Genomic DNA, 21,306 nt, shown 5'->3' with positions numbered 1-21,306 from the left:
AAAACAAACGACAATTTATTTATGAAGTATGATACAATTTTCAGCCAAATCAGATCATGGATATAAACACCCTCTAGATATTTGGTTTTACCTTAATTTAGTTTACGCCCATAAAATATTAGACAGAATCCATCATACAATGGGTTTAGTTTATTAGAATAAGACAATATTGTCATGAAAGCTGTTAATATCTGAATCATATTTGTTTATAATTTCAATTGTTATTCTCTAACGTGTCAGAATATCAATTTATTTGCTGAGACACTTGCTGGTCGTATCAAATCAACTCAATTTATAATGGTGAGAGAATGTGCTAACCCTCTAATAAACAGCGTAAAAAGTATCAGTAAAATAAAATAAAAATCATATGGTCGTATTATTTGTGAGATGTGATATTGAGTGTATGGGCATGTTCTGCAGAATCCATGTGGAATCCAAAGATGATCGTGGATAAATAAAAACTATATAGAAAAGATAAATATCATCGTTTCGTCAAAATGGAACATTAAATAACTATATCAAATATCTGGCTAATGGAAACTATAAATTCTCAGGATGCAATAATTCATTTGAACTATATAATGCTTCATGACTGGAAAATTCATGCACAATTGGTTATTGTTTTTTCACCTTTAACAGCTTTTTAATCAATATTTAATTATTCCTAAAGTAGAACGTGAACCAGACAAACTGATTTTTCGTATTTCATTGTAATTTGTTTCCAAAATTGAGAACACATACTTTAAAGTCAATCTTTTCCTTGAACAAGGATCTCAAACGTCATCTCCTATGTACATTTGTTTGAATTATTTCGAGGACACCATCGGTTTTTTAATTGGAGCTTGAACAGTCAAAATAAGTAGACCACCTGTCTCTTCTGACTTAATCAATGGTTAAGTCTGAGGCGTTTTAAGGGTCTTCTTCAAAATTTGTAAAAATGCAAAATATTCGAAGTAACCGAAAGTGCAATGAAAGTTTATTTCAAAACTTCTACACACACTATCTTGAAATCACCCAAATGTGCAATGACAGTTGGCTCTGTGAATATTTATTCTACTATCACCATTTGACCTTGAAATCAAACATTGACCGCTTACTTTTCCTCTGGGCCAATTTTTTCCCTGAAGCAGGAATTAAGGGATTTGAAACCATACTACAAGAGAAAAACCGTTAATAAATTCTTGTCCATCTATAAAGAACACTGAGTGCTCCCAGAGTTTTCTTGATAGGATCTTGAGGATATCCATAACAAAAGCTTAGTATCCTCTCACTTTCTCCCTTCATCTATCTATCTCTCCAAGCTATCTTGTTAACCACTACAAAAAGTCGCAATAATCAAAAGGTATGATTAACAAAAAAACTGCAATGCTTATCTACTAGGAGAAGCCTTGTGAAAGTTCCTCAACTATTGGAGACATCCTACAAACCTTGTCTGTTTAGGGGCACAGAGAGGAGTTGACCCAGAACATTAGAGTGCAGACTGGAACACCATCTCTGCTAGTTCCTGTGAGGAGAAGAATGTTGCTATATTATTATCTCCCATTTTTCTAAAGTTTGACCGTAGTTCCATCAAGAGAAAAGGATAATTTTCTTCTGTACCTGCTTCCCAGAAGCGACAACTGGCTCACCCCATTCCATAGCCTTCTTTTCGAGGGTCTCGAAGTCTACCTTCCCCGCCTGGTCAGCCAGCCCATAAAAGTCAACACACAAAAGTCAACGGAATAAAAGACTCAACCCACTTATAAGATCCATTACCTCTATCTGGGCTCCAAATTCTGAGTCAAAGCTCCGGTACCGCTTCTTGGCGATCCCCTCTAGAGACCCATCCTGAGGAATCCCCAAAGAATCAGGTATGGTAGAACTTTTTCCCAAAGTATCAAAATAATACTCATGTTCTTCCAAAAATGAATTTTGAAAAATTGAAATGATATATTATATACCAAAAAAATAGAATTTGATAATTCATCCTGAAAATCAAATAATTCAGAAGAAAAGGAATACTCCGTTTCATACAAAGAACATACATTGATCAAGTTGGCTGCATTACGAAGACCGCGTGCCAGGGTGTCCATCCCAGAGATGTGAGCCAGGAACAGATCCTCCACATCTGTGCTCTCTCTCCTCCTGTTGAAAGGAAGGAGAAATTTCATGAGTCACAAAAGGGGATATTTCCTCAAGAAATCATTGAAAAATCACAAAGAGTTCTAACAGCTTGGCGTCGAAGTTGAAACCACCCGGCGCAAGCCCTCCCTGTCCATATAAGAGCCCATAAAATTATTTAAAAATAAGATAATGCATTTAATGAGAAGACATGAACTCCAATGTTCATCATCACTGTCTCTCTCTCTACCATCTTTTTCTTCTTACATTTCTGATGACACTGAGCATAACAAGTGTCGCCTCCCCAATGTCTGTGAGGAACTGGTCGGTGTCCCACCCTGTAAAATCAGCATTTAGCTTCATAATACCAACGAATGACGATGATGATACTAATAATCGATATGAATGTGAGCATTACCAATCTGAGGATCTCCTGTGTTTGCATCGATGTTGCCTAATAAACCATTAATCCGGGCAGTCTCCAGCTCATGGTGGCAGCTTGAAAAATAGAAAAATAATTAATAGGAATTAATGTTACTTCGTATGGTAATAAATAATCGTATAGTTATAATACCTATGGCCAGATAATGTGGCATGGTTGCACTCGATGTTGAGCTTGAACTCATCTGAGTTGAGAAGGAAACGTCTAATTATAATATTCTCTTTTTTTCCTACATCACGCAGTTCATTAAAGAGAAAAGCGCAACACCTATGAGGTCATATTTCCTGAGAAACGACATAGTTGTGGCAGCATCCCAGTCATACCTGCAAAAAAACATTAAAAAATCCATAAAACTTAAATATGAAAAAGAAAATATAAGGATGAAATTAAGAGAAAACGAGAATCAAGAAAAGCTTACTGATGCTTTGTGGGCTCCTGGGGTTTGGGTTCTATAAGAAGCGTCCCTGAAAATAAATTAGTGTACTCATCAAGACATGAAAATAATAAAAGCAACGATTCCAGCCATATCATCCAGCAAGGCAGAAAATTATAAACTAAAACTATTACCATTGAACCCGAGCTTCTTCTTCCAGTCTACGGCACCTCTAAGAAATGCAGCCTACAGTGGACAAAGGAATTCTCATTTTTGTCACATTCTGAAGTTGAAAACAAAGAAAGTGAAATCAGATGCAGATGTCAGATCAAACCATGTGATCCAACTCTCTCTTCATGTCTGTGTTGAGCAAAGTCTGATAGCCTTCCCGACCACCCCAAAAGACAAAATTTTCGCCTCCAAGAAAGTGGGTAATCTGAGCATGGTCAGGTGCACAAATATTTTCCCATTAACTCAAGAATATAAGCCCTGCGATCACCAAACACTAACCTCCATGGCTTTTTTGACCTGAGCAGCAGCATATGCATAAACCCCTAACTCGGGACTGCAAACGCCAGAGGAAAGATATCAATAAAAGAAGATATTACGAAATTACTACAAATACCATGTCAGGGGTAGTTTCGTCATTTGCAATTAAGACAGTTTTCCTTTATATAGATGCAGCCCTCCCCTAAGGAAGGCAGACAATAAGATTTATACATTTAGCAGATTAGGTGAGGAGGAAGGAAGCAGGAGATGCAGTGGGAAAAGGCCCATTTTTGGCACAGGAGATGCTCCCTAGAAAGTAGAGTTTGCCATCCCAGGCAAACAAAGCCATCATTATCCAGAAATCTGCATCATCATCATCATTGTCACAATGACGATTTTGTCATTGTCATCCTGGCCCAGACGAATGAAGGAGGAGACTGCAAGGAGGTCGTAACAATGGTGGCAGTCATGTTGTCGGCAGACCAGTGAGAAGGCCTCTGGCGGCGGCAGATCAGCAATGGCAGGAGGGGGCGGTGGGGGAAGTGAATTAGTCACTTCATAAACATCCTCATCATCTGTCTTAAAGACGACAGTAACAAAAACGATTTTTTCAACATTATCTCATTTCTGGACAAATGACCTTGATGATGATGACTTCATCATTGCCATCATCATAGTGGCATTGACAAATGAGGACGAGGGTGACTCATTATCATCCACCTGATATCGAGGACAGTGAACAATACAATGTTGAGCAATGCTGGCCTCTAGCTGCCACTGTTCCTCTGTTATCTTCTGATTTTCTTGTTCTTTGGTTCTATCCTTCTCTCTCTTCCACTCAAACGACTGTCCTCAACAAAAACCTACATAACGTTTAAGACTGTCACTAGATATCGAAGAATATAAAATACCTAGTCGCAGCTCCATGCATATAACGAGGGTGCATAAAGAGCTGAGCCGTCCCCCACAAAGGTCGGATCTTTGTTCCCTGCAGAACAGTCAACATATTTGGAAAAACAGAAATTAAAGATCTATGCTATAAAAAGTCGTAAAAAAGTTCTTGATCAATCTATCTAACCTGAAGTTCTTTGGCGAATGAAGCGATTTCATCCAAGTTGGCATTCGTTTCCTGATGGAATCCATCCAGTTGATTACTGAATAATCAATGAAGAACAAGAAGAACAAACAAGGTTGACGAGCTTACAGCTAGAGTTTTGCCCTCAGGGGCAATATCTCTATCATGGAAGCACCACCAATCAACGCCCAATTTCTCAATGAATTCAAAGTTCGCCTTCACTGTTCGACATGGATAAGAAATCAAAATCATCATCTTGAAAAAGAACCAAAGGTGATAAACTTGATGGCTTTGTCGCTTCTTACTCCTCTTCTTGGCCATGGATATTGAGTTAGTGCCATCTTCCCATGGCCAAACCTTGGTGGGGGCTCCAAAAGGATCAGCTCCTGTCCCTCGAAACGTGTGCCAAAATGCGACACTGAATCTCATCCAATCCTACACAAAAACTCTGAATAAAATTGAAGGTCCATGGTGATTTTTCATCCAATCCTACACAAAAGAACTCTGAATAAAATCGAAGAAAAATGGTGGATTTTTCATCCAATCCTACACAAAAAACTCTGAATAAAATTGAAGATCCATGGTGATTTTTCATCCAATCCTACACAAAAGAACTCTGAACTAAAACGAAGAAAAATGGTGGATTTTTCATTCAATCCTACACAAAAGAACTCTATATCAAAACGAAGAACAATGGACTTTTCATCCAATCCTACAAAGACGAACTCTGAGTAAAAACGAAGATAAATGGTAGAATTTTCATCCAATACTACACAGACGAACTCTGAGTAAAAACGAAGATAAATGGTAGAATTTTCATCCAATACTACACAGACGAACTCTGAGTAAAAACGAAGATAAATGGTAGAATTTTCATCCAATACTACACAGACGAACTCTGGGTAAAAACAAAGATAAATCGTAGAAATTTCATCCACTACTACACAGACGAACTCTGAGTAAAAACGAAGATAAATCGTAGAATTTTCATCCGATACTACACAGACGAACTCTGAGTAAAAACGAAGATAAATGGTAGAATTTTCATCCAATCTGCACAGACGAACTCTGAGTAAAAACGAAGATAAATGGTAGAATTTTCATCCAATACTACACAGACGAACTCCGAATAAAAACAAAGATCAATGGTAGATTTTTCATCCAATCCTTGATCAGACCTTCATCTTCTTTCCAAGGATCTCCTCTTCTGCATTGTACCATTTGAAGGATAGCGGGTTTCTGCTCTGCGGACCCTGAGGAAGGTTTTAACAATCTGGATTAGTAGACGAACAATCAAAGAGAAATCAGCGTTGATGATCTCACCTCGTACTTGATCCTGGGGATTCCCGGGAAGAACTCATCCGAATCGCTCGAAGGACCGTCGCATTCTACGCTCAGATCAGCAGGGCACGTTTGATCGCCTCCTCCATGGACCTAAAATCCAATGAATGAACACCGAGGGATTCTACAAACAAAATGAAGCGCGATCTTCGATTTCAGTGACCTAAGACTCACAAGATATCTCGATGTGATCGTAAGAACGAAAACACACGCTAGAATCCTCGCTGCCTCCATCCTCGGATCCGCACAAAACGCCACTGCAGCAGCGATGATGATCAAAAGACAAAACAGAGGATTAATAACCGGAAATGAGAAGAAATCGACTACCTAAAGTTGAAGGTTGACAGCCAGATTGCTTCAAATGAGAGACTAGGGTGTAAACTAAGGTGACGATCGAAGAGTCGAGCTTATCCTGACGAGGCCGGAGCTCGATCCGGACAAATTTCTACAACCAAAAACGAATTTTCGCTGTCTTATTGTGATTATCCGCGAGCTGCGGCGAGATCGACGATCGCCATTAACGATCTGAAGATCAAATTTCGATGAACTTCTCTTCGAAATTTGTGCCGATTTCTTCGAAGGATGACGGATGACGGATACGGATGACGATGACGGATGACGATGACGGATCATGGATCGCGGATGACGGATCATGGATCATGGATGACGGATGATGTTATAAGACGGGACAGCATTTCGGTGAGTAACATCACCGTAGGGTGCTACCGTTCGGTTGATGAACACTAAACTGGATGTAGTGTTGGATGATGATATCTCAACAGTTTTGTTCAGCTTTCTTTCATAATTGGGGAATCCGTTTCCGTAATCCGTCATCCGATATTGTTATCCGATAACTCATAAGTTTATATATGTTATCCTTAATCGAATTCATCTACATCGTTTGTGTTCCTCATTTTTTTGAGATTTTACTAATTAGATATCCGATATCAAGAATGGATATTGGATATTGAAACATATTTAATAATATAACATCCTTTATATTATCTGATGTATGATACATGTCTATCTGATGAATGATATATTATCTGTGATACGATAACGAGAGATTAGAGAGAAATGGAGAGGGAGAGAGAGAGGGGCCGACTGTTGTTATCATTTATCAGACCCCCTGTTGTATCCTAATCAGTATTGTTATCAAACTTAATGATATCGGTATCTGATATTATAACCTGCTTAATTACATCATTATTGTCATACGTTTTCCTTCCCCAGCCTGTTATCAGTTATCGATATCTGTTATAGTTATTGGACACATATATGATTTTTTTTCCGTCTAGATAACAGGTCACATCCGAAAACAGATATCAAACATGGATTGTCAGTAGCACCCTACCTCACCAAGTCCACAGTTTTGTTCCCTTTTTGAGGGGTAGATGGAAGAGATGATGGGACAGATGACGAAGGGGATGTAGCATGGTTATAAAGCTGGAGTAAGTCACTAAATCAGGTAACATAAAAGAATTTAAGTCATGAAAGCTGTTGTTCCCTTTTTTTGTTTCAAGGTCAAGACAGATGACTACTGATAGTCAGGGGCAGTAAGGCTTTTGTCGACAAGCCATAGACATGACAGATGCTTGATTGATGATGTATCGCGTAGATGGTCTGATGAACTCATTAATAGGCCAATCCATTACGGGTCACGTAAATAATGGCAAAATGGGCTACCTTTGACCTGTCAGATTTTGACTGATCCAATCTTATCACCAGGTAGCAATTCTTTTAATAAAAAACACACATTTATAGTAAATTATAGATTTGAAGGATATCAAGTTATCCATGTAATAATTTAGATGCCAAATTGCAGTCATAATTATTTAATGAAAGTACTTTTGATGATTCAGGCTGAAGTTATATGTTTGAAGAGGTACTTCTTCCTTAACATTCTTCCCTTGAGTCAGACGCACAAGATGTAACAGATGCACAAGATCTAAGAGGGCAAAATGATGAAGAGCGACAAGATGGTTACAAAAGAGATAGATAGATAGAGATAGAGAGAATTAAAAGGGCACTAAGGGGGGAAGGGAGAGGGGGGGGAAGAGAGATAGAAAATTATAAGGCAACCAAAGGGGGAAGGGGGAGAGAGGGATAGAAGAGAGAAGAGAGAGAGAGAGAGAGAAAGTAAGATGGAGAAGGGAAAGAGGGAGAAATTAAGAGAGACAGAAAAGAGAGGAACTAATGGATTGCAACCTTCATTCCTATCCTGAAGCGGGTGTCAACATACATGTTTTGTTCATTATTTGGTCTTGTTTTCTATATAAAACCCACATTCAAACTTCACACAAAAGCTTACATTTCTTCCTCTTAAAAGTGGTGGTGGACACCACCCCATCCATCAAGGGATTGCTTGCATATTTTGATGAAAAAATCCATAATGGAAAATTCTATTTAGGCTTTTCATGGAAAGGAAAGTTCAAATATGTAATTGAAGCTCCCCCCACCCAATCCATTATTACAAGAGTTATGGAATTAACATGGTGTACGCATATTAGTTCTCCTTCTAAGTCTATATCAATAAAGGTATCTGATATGCCTTAATCAGCCAAAGAGATGAGAAGGTCTAAAACAATTTCAATGGCCCAAAAGAGGCACATCTTGTCAAGTCCTCGTGCTACGGAACTGTCAGAGTGATGGGATCCCTGAGCAAGGTGCAAACATCCAAGAGAGAGAATGGGATGGGAGAGGACCACATAGTGATCATATAATATGGTTAAAGCCTTACAAACAATACATTGCTTTCGTAGAGTTACAAGTTATGATGGTGCTCTTCTTCTTGATCCTTCATGCAACACTACATTACTTTCAACTCCTCCAAAACATGATCCCACTACTTCAGCTTGGTGGCTAGTGGTCTTTTGGCCTTAATTTGAGCCCCAAAAAATTAATGTGGGGAATCTTGCTCGTAGAGTGCATGAAATATGGTAGTTCCAGTGGAGACAATGAAAGTAGTGTTTTACCAAAATCACTCCAAGGAACGAAACAAAACCAAATGCTCACCCAGTCCCCTATAAAACACTGTAGTTACACTTTGTGACATCAATTAGCCACCATTGTCTGCTTATCCATCAGGAGGTGGTACACGTGTTCCATTTCAACTAAGTCCATTGGAGCTTGAAAGTTTGTTCTTATAAGTGGCAGGTGAATATTTTTTCTATGACGCAACTAAGTCCCTTGGAGCTTGAAAGTTTGTTCTTATAAGTGGCAGGTGAACATTTTTTTCATATTTTATGATGTTGCATCATAGAAACCCTTGAAGTTTGGCAATGGGAGATGATGATGTGAGCTGCCTCATCTTACAAAGAAAAGGGGTGATATACGGGGTACAAAGTGTTCTTAGTTATGTGATTCATGGGCACTATGATAGTGTTGGCACATTTTTAATGGCATACCCCACTTCAAAGATCCATATATTTCATAAAAATATGTAATGGGACTAGAAATATTTATAACAACCCTGCTGGTGATAGGCAAAGATACTTTGTTCATTTGCATGTTTTGCATGCTTGTATTTCTTTGTGAACTTTGGTCTTGGTGCATCTCTAGTAATAGTCCTGGACAAATATTTTGTATGATCATAATTCTTCGAAATGGTCTCCACCACAAAGTGATAATATGCATGAAATTGGGGATCAAAGCTGATGATGACAATTAGGGTGTTGTGGCCACGATATTGAAACCCACAACTTTGGAAAGTTCCCTAGTTGATCTGCTAAGACTTTTGTGACTTTACTTGGAAAGGGGTGTCACGCAATTTCTCCGTCCACCATTAATAGTTACATAATATAACCAAATGAGATGGCAAGAATACACATGGTCACTTTGTGTTGCACTCAAGATAGCACTTCACCTGCTTGATTCTGTTTCCCATTTCATTGATGATATAGAAGTTGTATCCCATAATTTTGGCCACCAATGTTGATATTAATGGTGAATCCACCTCTGCCTAAAAATATGTCAACGGTTAATTTGGCCTTTCTAGATTGTGAAATGATTCCCCGACAGATAACAATTGATTTTTTAATTGCTAACACAATTGCCATGAGCTCCCACTCATTAATTTGCTAGAGGAAATTTTTGGCCAGAGGAGAACTGTGTATCAACAATGTAGCGAGCTCCATGCTACAGGGTAACCAATATTAGGGAAGAGCGAAACCAGTTCACTGAATATTGGTCTTCAAAGCATTGAGTCTGTTGTTGATATCCTTCCACCCCAATGTGCGTTTCTTCAATTCCTCTTTTAACCGGTACGGCCACTTGTTAACGCCTTCCACAAACAAATGATAGTAGTCCACGAGTTCTAAAAACTCCCACAACTCTTCGAGATTGGTCAGTTGTGGCCAATGGATAATAATGGGATTTTTTTCTTTGGACCTACCTCTATGTGCTTTGCAGATATGTAATGGCCCAAGAAGGCCACTCACCTTTGATTGAATGTGCAGTTTTTGACGTTGGGGGATAATTGATGTCACTTGAGATTGTTCAAAACCTTGTGGAGAAGTGCATCCTGTTGTACACCAAAATGTTGTCAAAGAATATTACAATAAGCCGCTAGAAGCAGTACTTGAGGATGCAATTCTTGAGAACAAAGGGCATGAGAAAAAAATCATAATGCCTGACATGCAAAAAAAAATTGTCTTATCCACGTCATTAGCCTCCATGAGAATCTGATGATAACTTGACATTAGGTCAAGTCATTCACATCTGCCCATCCCATGGAGTTTGTCTAAGAGATTGTCTATGCGGGTATCCAGAACTTGCCACATACGTTGGTTTTTTTTGAAGGTGTAAAAGTCCACGTCAAAATGCCACTCTCCATCATTCTTCTTCATGAGGAATGGACAAGAGTAGGGGCATGTTGAGCGCTGGATTAGTCCCCAATGTAGAAGGTCCTGTCTCGGATTGTGGGGGGGAGGGCTATGGTAGATGCTAAAAAATGGTAGAGCAACACAACTGATGTATATTTTATCATCACCAATGGTGACAGAGATTGAGGACGAAGATGATAAATACAAAAACACATATCACACTAACCTCATCTTCCAATACTTAACATGTTCAGTGGTCCTTTTGTTTATGAGTCTTGATATGAACATCACTAGTTCAATGTTTCACTCTTAGCCTGGACGAATGGACACAAACTTGATTATGAATGAGAAAATCACTCTGCCAATCATAATCCAAGGGTGTGTTTATAAGGATAAGGGATCTAACTATAGATCTAAGCTATATTATGGATGAGAAGGTAAAAAGAGAACAACTATCAAATTTTCATATCCAAACTTAAAAACCCACAAACTCCTTAAAATTTTCTATAATAAATTTCAAATTAATTTTTATAAATTATAAAATTATCTTCATAATGAATTAAATGTTAGATAATTACATAAATAGGTAATAAACCCTTATAGTATTTACCTAAATCCAAAATCATCTCTAATGCATAAAAATTCTTTATAAAAATACTAGAAAATTGGGAAAATGAGAATTTTATTCTAAAATAAAATTAAACTGTAAAATTTTTACATAAATCCAAATTATATTTTAACTATTTAATGTCAGAATAATCCATAAAAATATAACAAAATTTTAAAAAATCATAATTTCACAATAAAAACAAGAAAACACTAGAAATATTTAGGTTTATCTAAATATTCATTTTTTAATCATAATTTTTTATGAAGTTCATGTTAAAAAATTCATTAAAATACCATAAAATTTAGTAAAATCTGAAGTTAATCCTAAAAATGAAATAAATCATTTTAAGCATTTATAACATGCTTCTCTAATCATTTCAATGAAAATACAACATAAATTACATGAAAGGATTAGCAAAATTAGCATTTGACTTATGGTTATGAAAGTTTATAACAAGATTTTATTCTTGGGAAGCGGCACCAATATTTTAGACAATGGAGTTACAAAGCTTTAATTTATGGTAGTGAGTCTACCTCAGGTCGAGCAACCTTTCCTAGAGGCCAGCCTAAGTGGTGTCAGGTTCTAGAGGCCCCTATCTAGGTGAACATAAGAATTCCATGTAGCTGAAAACTTATTACGGGATTGTGACAATATCATTAAAACATGAAAGGAATCACATATGCACAGATCGCATCCATGATTTATTGAATCCTGGAGCAAGACAAGTCAAATCTCCTCAATCCATGGTACATCAAATCTCCTCCTTTGCCTTGACGAGCTCCATTCACCCTCTATTGCGCTGTCCCGATCATATCACGAGTGGAGTGGTGGTGTGGGGAGAAGGGAGAAGAAGGGGAAGACCCTCGAAAAATTCTTCCCCTATTTATACTAAGTGGGTATTTTTCATAAACCCCCAAACTTAAGTATAACTTTCGACGTCCAAAAGACCATTTTCAGGTGACCCTCTAGTCCCATGTATCAGAAAATTTAATGACTCTAGTGCCCAAATAACCTTTATTGGCCTTTTAAATTAATTAACTATGTCATCATATAGTTTAACTTATATCATGATATTCAAGGATTTTATTAGACGTATTTCTTCCTACCATACTATCTCTACTAGTGTTAACTCTAATCCAGTCATTCTATTTAATACTTGGAGTTTAAGTGTCTTTCTTCAATGAAAGATAAGAAATCAAAGTCTCAGTTAAAATTTTCATTTTTGGCTCACTTTCTTCACATAAATGATCAGAAAGATAGTAGTACGAACTAGAATGAACATGGAAGTAGCAATAAATGCAAAATTATTAACTTAATTTTTTTTCTTTGCAATAACTCAGGATCTAATATCATAGACGTAATAAAGTAGATTGCTACAATATAATTTGGAAAAAATTTATCCAAGAGATACTAAATGAAATCTAGGTATGAATAACAATTTCTAATCTATCAAAAAGATTCATCATCAAGAATTCAATAGGAATGTCTTTAATATGTACAATAGTATAACAATATCTAATTCAATAGTATAAAATAAGCAAGAATTGAGTTACTCCAGTTGAACTATTTAATATGATCAGGAATTCTGAGAGGAACCTTCAAAATGAATAACCCTAAAGAAGAGAAAAGTGATGCATGTCTTATAGAGGGATAACCAAAAAATAATGTTAAGCTAGATCCATGGAAGGCGGACATACATGATCAAAGTGAACACTTTCATTGTATTAGAAGGTTCATGAGAGGGGGAATCACAAGAAGCAACACAATGAGATAGCTCAAAAAATGAGAAGCGTGGAGATGTTTCAGGTATTTGTATGATATATGAATACTTTTCCACAAGATATTCGACGTCAAGGGTAATTGATATCAGTGCTTTCAGTTATTTGTTGATGTTTTTTAGTGTTGACTAGTCAAAAGACAATTAGAGAAGGTCCTTTAGCGGTGAGGTTGATAAAGAATGAAAATAATGCAACAACCACTCTGGGTACAATGAACCTTATGTTACTGATAACATCAAATTAGGTCAATAAAAGTGTGATTTTATAATAAACGTTTTATGCTTTTTTAATTATGGATGCACATAATTCACCATTTATGGTTTAAATAAGAAAAGTATAGTTTATTTACCAATGTTATATTTTTATCTTTTTTTTTCCTATCAGACATTATAGTTTATTTTTTATGTATTTTATTGATTTTCAAGACTAAACCCCATTGCAGTTCTTAGACTTAAGTGGATTTTTCTCACGTTTAATTGTACATTTATCTGAAATATAGAACTTAGGTGAATAAAATAGTGAAATTTAGATACAAGCAGGAGAAAGGAGATGCTGAAGCCAATCCCTAGAGCAGAAAAAGAAACATAAATCATAGCCACGATCAATAAAAAAGGCAAAATACATTAGAAGCTCTTTCTTCAAGTCTAGTTAAGCCCTTTTTTATACCTGGTTGAATAAAGGCAATAATTGTCGAACTAAACCATTATTTTAATTTGAAAGCTTTTTTTTAAAGTGTTGGGAATGAAATGACATGGATGTAAGCTAGAAATCAAATTTTAAGGCTAAGAGAGGTAGGGTATTTCAAATTAAACTCTTCTCCCTTCACTTTGTTGGTCATCTTGTATTTCTACTCCCAACTTGTTGTTTGTGGCCTAGCACATCATATTTCCCTGATTTATTCTTGTTATAAAATTGTGTGGAAGATAAATTTTAAGTTTGATCAAGATTTTTAGAGAAAAGGGTGTCAAACCTTGAAAGAATTAACAGCAATCTTTGAGTAATCTTGGGTATGTTTAGGGTTTTGACCTTTTGTTCTAGGAAAACATTCCATTTTATAACTTAGACAATACTCTTTCCAACACATCAAACACCACTGAAATAGTTCCTTCTGATGAAATAGTTACAAACTTGTTTGTCCACTGCTCAATGTTGCTCAATGGTTGGTTGCCGGCTATAAATTCTGCCTCTACTAGTGAACCACCTGCAAATTATGCCACTGTAATGCTGGCAAAGATTATTAAATTTAATTTAAGTGCTTTTATGCTCTATAAAACCCAAAAAATGTGATTTTTTTATAAATCATCAGAAACTATTTCAAATCCCAAATAGTATAAAACACACCTAAACATATTGTTAACATAAACTTTTACCAATAATTAATCTCTAATTACCTAAAGCTATGGATTTTACCCATAATTGCCTTGAACAATTTAAGGGAATTCTATACTTAACATTTCATTAATCATAGCATAAATTTAACACAATTTTACCCAATTTTGGATTTACCAATATGTGTCATTTTGGGGGTATAGTTGTCATCAAGATAGTAATTTTATTATTATTCATTGTAACTTATTTTTGCGTATAGGATGAATCCTTTAATTATTGAACATAGTTAAATGAGTTTAAAATTTTGTCAAAAGAAATCTTTGGTATGGATAGTCCAAAGAATGATAACTATAAAAATGTGCATAATCTGAAATTAGACCTTGATCATCAATATCAGAATTATCTTTGTACCGGTTGCTTTAAAGGTGGCCATACAAATGGAGAATACCAACCTATGGAGAAGGTACGGTAATCCATTTTTACCAATGTCAACACCAAAGGGGCATGAAAGAAGTCAAGGAAGCAAAATTTTAAACGATGAATATAGACCTCCATTCCTGTAGAGACCCATGCATTCCCACTTCCAATCTCAATCAAAATTTTAGCATGTGCCTGTAAGTAATCAAATATATTATGATAACATGATGCAGATGATGGAGACGATGATGGAGAAGCATGCAAGAATTCTAGATAGGATATAAAATATTGTACTGGAGAAAGATGAGCTAGAGAATCATGTTTTCAACTTCATGGAACACTAACAAAGCAACATGTGTCCAAATCAAGGTCTATCCTCGACTCACAATAGATGTTATTATTGTCATAGACCTCATGTTGAGCCACATGCTTCATCTTCTTTGCCTTCAATTGATGAGAAAAATACAGAATCCAGTAATTTCATGCCTAGAACAAACAGTCCTTTTCATTGCCAATGGAATCATCTGTCCTTTTTATCAAAGTTCCTGATGATGCCATTGAAAGAGATTACAAAGAACATTATGAATTCTGGTCGAACAAAAAGTTGAAGGAAATCCACATCCCAAACATCATGTCATATTCTTCTTGCAAGAGCCCTTCTTTTATGGAAATTCAAAATATTATTCAAGTGATTGTATTACTAAATATGATTCTTTAAAACACATTATATATGTAGATGACAACGAAGAAATTTTGGAAAATTGTGATATTAACATGAGTCTATGGTCTGTAAATGACATTTATTTGTGAAGGAAATCCTTAATGTTGAAATCTTTTAAGAAATTATCTCAAATTATAAATATGTTATTTGTGACTGGTATTTCTGCAGCTATAACGGATATGAGATGATTTCTAATACTCTCATAGTATCTTTGGACATTTAAACTTATATTTCTGTGAATGACCTTGACTATTTTAAAAATCATATGATTTTCACAGAATGAGAGGATGTTTCATATCATTATTTCATTCAGAGTCATGATGATGTCTTTTTGAAATGTATGAATAAAATATTAACGGTGAGTACTTGTATGACAAAGGATAAAAAATTTGGAAGGAAAGAAAATGGATTTTATGAAAAATTGAGGATCACAGATGCTTGGAAGGTTGACCTTGAGGATGTGACAAAGATCTTGTAATGGTTAAAAATGTTAAATATAGATCAACCATAAGGGAACTGAGTGAAATTATTTTTTATTCATCATGATGATCATTTTTGTTTTCACGGTTGGTTGAGAAAAAAATTATCTATTTTTTATGTTATTGATGAGATGAAACTGGTCTAATTAATCATATTTTTCATAATTATTTAAGATGTGTATGGTCTTACAGGAACTGAAATCACAGTTTATTGGAACCTGTTGACCAACATTAATAATATAATACTTATGTATCATATCAGAGCACGATTACTTCCTCCATCACAAAAATTACTTGTCAAATTGATTTTGTGCATTAAAGAATCAGGAAGTATGTTGTTTTGACCAAATACGTGATCAAATTACGAACTGCTTATGTCAAATGATGATATTTGGGAGACATGATATTGAGGGAAACTTTAGGGGATCTGAATGGGGCCTCTAAGATTAAGATTACCAGATAGATAATCATATATGGTTCATAATAAGATCCCATATTATAGAGAGCGAGGATAAAAGAGGAGATAGTCCCTAAAGGAGAAGACCTTGAGCCAAATCATCATATCAGTATAGTGAAATAGCAAATCTTAGAGTAAAAAATGTCTCAGTCAGGTGAATCATTTTACACCACTTAAAAACTACAACAGCATAGATGTTCAATTAATCATATACCTAGTAATTCCATCACATTATTTCATATAAATCATATTCATTATTAGTCCGTTGGGATTTTGCAATGATTCCCAAGGGCATGTGCAGTTAGGATTTGATTTGAGATTTCCATCACTACTCTTAACTTATAACCCATAGAGATTCCTAGTTTTATGATATTCAGGGACAATCAAATTCCCCAACACAATAACATTATATACTCTTCCTTATATGGTCACAGATATTCAACTTGCAGCCATTGGTGTCGAGACACTAAGGGATCCAGGGTGCCCATTGGGAGAAATCATGCTCTAAACTAATCTGGTTAAATCCTTTAATGCAATTTTTTCTTTAATGCCAACAAAGTCAATTTACATGAAAATTGTGAAAGAGGTCTTTAGACGTAATACACCCAGGACATCATGTGGATAAATGGTTGTGTTTTCACTATGACCTATGAGACCCTGATCATGGAACCACAAACAGTACTATTAGGTTACGACAAGTCTAGTGAGGAAAGTGTCCGGTCGACATGAAATCATCTTCTCTCAATATATTAAGAGACAAATTTGAGGAAGCTGTTTTGATGAATTTATTTTCCATGAAAGTATAAATATTAGAAAAATGATCAGTCCAACATAAGATGATTGATTAAGCTTTGGGAGTTAATCTTTCCCGTACTAATTCTATGAGTGTCAAGTATTGAGGGATTACATGTATAGGGTAAGGAGTGACAAATAGACTTCATGAAACAGTTTTCCTAACTCATTGTATGTCTTAGAATATTAGATTTATTTTGGGTTCTCAAAGTTTCAGAAATTTACACTCATTCATAGGGAAAATAAATCCAAGATTAGTTAATGTATATGTTTCATGTAGTTAATTAGTTGGGAAAGCTAATGAGTTACTGTATAGTGAAGTAATTAACTAGTTTGGTACATAGGCCTCCTGGGTTACTTATAAATTTAGATATATCTTTAAAAAATAAATATTGAATAAAAAAACATTGTATAAAAGCATACTGAGTTTTAGGTGAGATACAACAGCACAGTTTTCTCCTTGGTTCTCCCTTCATCACCATTCTCCTTGATACCCTCCCCATTTTAGAGACTGGAATGATGAGAAGAAGCTCACAAATATCTAGTTATGCTGATTGAGGAGAAGACAAGGAGATATGGTGTGTTGAATAAAATGCAGATACGTTTAGAATTATGGCATCTAAATCATTGAAACATCTCATACAAAGGTCATGGAATTTATTGATGTATTTATCTTTAAAAAGTCTGGTTTCATTTATTTTATCTCTTTCTAAGTGATATTGTCTCATACATCAATCATGGAAGATCCAAACACAAATACATAAGGATAAATCACTTCATATGGGATGCCATCTCAACCTTTTAAAACCAGAGAGGAGAGATTAGGATCAAAATTGAACAGATGCATTGTTGGATTTCTGCCTCCAAGCCTTGGTCAAAACACAATGGGACAACATATTAAGACTCTGAGTATGTGCCCCTAAATAAAAAATTTAACTTCTTTAATCTTATTCAAACCAGTCCCATCATATAAGTGGAAGGGAACTTGAATAAACCACGGGAAGAAAAAATATAACTTCTAATGCATAACTAAATATACCATTTCCATGAAGGAAATTTAACCCAAAAATCTTCGACTATAAGAATGTGTGTGTGTGTTTACCTGTTATTGAATAGCATTTCCAAATAGGATTCATTTTTTTTATATCATTGTTTAAAAATGTGTTTTATCAATTAGTATATAACCAAATGGAATTTTGTCACATAATATTTTTACAAATCCAATAATGGTTGCATGCACCCATCCAAGGAACAACATGCATCAAGTATGCCAGAGTACCATGGAAACTACATGATAAGTGATGAAAAAATGATCACTTAAAATTTAGTCCTCCAAACGCCCGCTTTAAAGGTGCAAATTGTTACACTTGAGCACTAAACTGTAATTCATTAAATCCATATGAACAGTCAGCTCCTGGAAAACTATTTAATGACAGTCGGTTTATAAGAAAAATATGGTATCATGGAGTTTTTCTGAAAATCCTTGATGAAATGTCCCTTATATAACATATCTTTTACACTTTAGATTTTTATTACACTGTTTTCATCAACAATTATCAAGCTTTTTAGAAATGTCCTCATTTATGCATCACAGTATGCTATAAGTTTTTTTCAATGATCGAAGATGTTACAACTACTTTGTGATCACTTATTGATGATATAAATTCTCATTTCAGCTAATCCAAAAAAACTAACAATGATTTAATTGTTTTAGAGGATCATCTAAAATCAGAATTTCAATTCACAATGATCTGAACATGATGTGAGCATGTATCCATTTATATTTACAATGTTATTAAGATTCTCATTTCTGATTGTGACTGATTCATACATATATTTCTCGACGGTAGGTTGAGTGCACTTGCAATCTATGTGATAATTGGGTGGGCATGCAGAAGGCTGTTCGATCCACCAATCATTTACATCCTAATAATATTTGCACTGGAAAATTTTTAAAAAGTTATTCTCAATAAAACAGGGGAAAATATGAAACCATCATGATCATTTCTTGCTGGTTGGTCCCTCTAAAACAACAAATGGATAATAATGTATATGGTTGCATTAAAAATGTGAAGCAAATTTACAGTTTGAGACTTTCAAGTCATATGGTTCCTATAAATATTCATATAGTTTATTCTTATAGAATGATTTACATATTTTTTAAGTTTCAAATTATTCAATGAGAACTATTTTTTGAGAAAACCTATTTGTGTTATGAACTTATGGGTATCAAGCATCTTAAATTATTTAAATCATTAGAAACCACAGAGGTAGAAACAAAATATTATTCTATAATCACAGTATATCTTAGTGCCTAATAATCGATATGTAATTTTTAAAATATTTCAAATCAAAGTACTTGGCAAAGAGTTTCTTGCAGTTGTCTAAGCTAAAAATTACCATTTGTCTACTCCCACTAAAACCAATACACATTCATCAAATAGATTCATCACAAAACCTACTAAGGCTGTGATTTAATTAAATTTATAATATCATTGATAACAAGATTATTTAAGCACATGTACAGACTTATCTTCTGCTTTGATAATAATAAAATGAGTTTATATCCCATATTTATGCAGCCTTTATTATTAATTTACATGTTAGTATTGTTGGAAGATACTGCAGACACAGCAAATTGTTCTGTCATTTAGTTCTCATAAGTATAAATCCTTGAATATAATGCAAGTAAGAATACAGCCTTGGGAACCATGTTAGTCAAAAGATCATCTTTCTGTAAATACTATAGTTATAGCCAACTGGATTAGTCCAAAATTATCTAAATTCTTCATTTTTGATGCTCAAAATTTAATGTGCAAAGGTTTTTAAAGACCTTCAAGAATCATCCAAGCTTTATATGATGATTTGGATTTCTCCCTATTTATCTACAAATAGTTGTACCCAAAATTGTTCAAAAAAATCACATTTCCCTATGTAATGATCTTTGTTTCCTCACACAGATAAAATGATTATTTTATAAATTATTAATAAAATAAAATATTTAACTGGAATTAATCTAAGATGAAATATGTTACTATGATAATAAAATGTTATCAAGATAATCTAAGATAAAAAATATTTTTTGGCATCATTTTTGCCAAAAAACAACTCTTCTCATCAACTCTTTCTGTAAAATGTTATGTTCAGTTCTCAATCCCCAGACGTGTTAAAGATGTTCCCCATTATAAAATGCAATTTTTTGCTAAAAAATATGCATAAAAATAGATGTGATACAAAATATTGACTTTAAGGACAGGTTAGAGAAACTTTGTATGAGTAATACAAAGCAGGTCTTCTGGATAGATGAAAATTATCATCTATCCCTTCATATTTCATTACCATTTGTCAATATGCAGAACATTCGAAGATGAAGATGATAGGGTTGATGGGCAGATTTCTAGCAATGTGGGTCGAATTATGGTGCATGAGGCTTGCAACAAATGGCAATTAGTTGTCAAATCTAGATGCATAGATACATTTTCTGTAACCCACTCCTACCTCTCTCACCCCCACTCACACTCTGTCCATTACATCAACTAGGGGTGTTGTGATTTCAAGAATAGCTGCAGATGCTAAGGGGATAAACCAGAATTTGCATTAAATAAGATGTTTTAAGGATCTGATTTATGCAAGAATATTTATAAAATTTTCCTTACTTTGAATAGGGTAAGTAAGGGTTGAATCCACAAGGATCAGGTAATGGGAGAGTGAACTACAATTCAAATATATTTTAAAATAATTTTTTACATGATTTTTAAAACTATTTCCAAACAGAAAATCAACTAAATAATGGAAATAAATATTTATATTATTTAAAATAAGTTCTAGTAATTTATTATCATTTTTACAAAAAAAAATTGTATTTTTTTTGGGGAAATAAACAACCTTTAAGGACTACTAGAACCTTAGGCCGCATGTGAAATTCCAACAGAAATGAGTAGCGGATAAAAAAACACTATGACGTTTGATAGAGGACAAGTGTTTCAGTGACATTTGACATGTTGGAGTGCTTAAAGTCTTCTGGAATGTTCACCTAGATAAAAATGTGTGAAAATTCAAATCGAACATTCAAGAGATCAC

The 21,306-nt window shown here is 34.8% G+C and overlaps 1 protein-coding gene across 2 annotated transcripts; it reads right to left on the bottom strand.

The window, feature by feature from the left end:
- Positions 1-1,154: 1,154 nt before the first annotated feature.
- Positions 1,155-6,348, bottom strand: LOC144709485 (xylose isomerase family protein). Of its 2 annotated transcripts, XM_078583058.1 has the most exons (22): positions 6,148-6,348; positions 5,995-6,077; positions 5,803-5,913; positions 5,658-5,732; positions 4,785-4,914; positions 4,609-4,700; positions 4,483-4,533; positions 4,316-4,392; positions 3,426-3,480; positions 3,250-3,351; positions 3,110-3,161; positions 2,961-3,006; positions 2,810-2,865; positions 2,675-2,726; positions 2,519-2,598; positions 2,368-2,438; positions 2,210-2,250; positions 2,025-2,124; positions 1,756-1,827; positions 1,600-1,677; positions 1,428-1,504; positions 1,155-1,316 (listed from the first exon to the last, which is right to left on the bottom strand). In XM_078583058.1, exons 2-21 carry the CDS (start codon positions 6,052-6,054, stop codon positions 1,469-1,471), a joined length of 1,437 nt encoding a protein of 478 aa, XP_078439184.1. In that variant the 5' UTR covers positions 6,055-6,077; positions 6,148-6,348; the 3' UTR covers positions 1,155-1,316; positions 1,428-1,468. The 2 variants fall into 2 exon arrangements, with proteins under 2 accessions (XP_078439184.1, XP_078439183.1); XM_078583057.1 differs by having other exon boundaries at positions 1,155-1,504.
- Between the last annotated feature and the right edge of the window lie 14,958 nt (positions 6,349-21,306).

The sequence above is a fragment of the Wolffia australiana genome, chromosome 11, assembly GCF_029677425.1.
Source record: "Wolffia australiana isolate 7733 chromosome 11, ASM2967742v1".
NCBI classification, from domain to species: Eukaryota; Viridiplantae; Streptophyta; class Magnoliopsida; order Alismatales; family Araceae; genus Wolffia; species Wolffia australiana.
The sequence above is the reverse complement of the archived record's forward strand: the minus strand, read 5'-3'. Positions and strand labels throughout refer to the sequence as shown.

Bases quoted from the DNA above. Each gene is read 5' to 3' on its own strand.
- LOC144709485 (XM_078583057.1), bottom strand. From the start codon at position 6,054: ATGGAGGCAGCGAGGATTCTAGCGTGTGTTTTCGTTCTTACGATCACA. The intron at 5,914-5,994 runs GTGAGTCTTAGG...ATTGGATTTTAG, and splicing joins CGATCACATCGAGATATCTT to GTCCATGGAGGAGGCGATCA. The intron at 2,727-2,809 runs GTGTTGCGCTTT...TTCTCAACTCAG, and splicing joins CAGGAAATATGACCTCATAG to ATGAGTTCAAGCTCAACATC.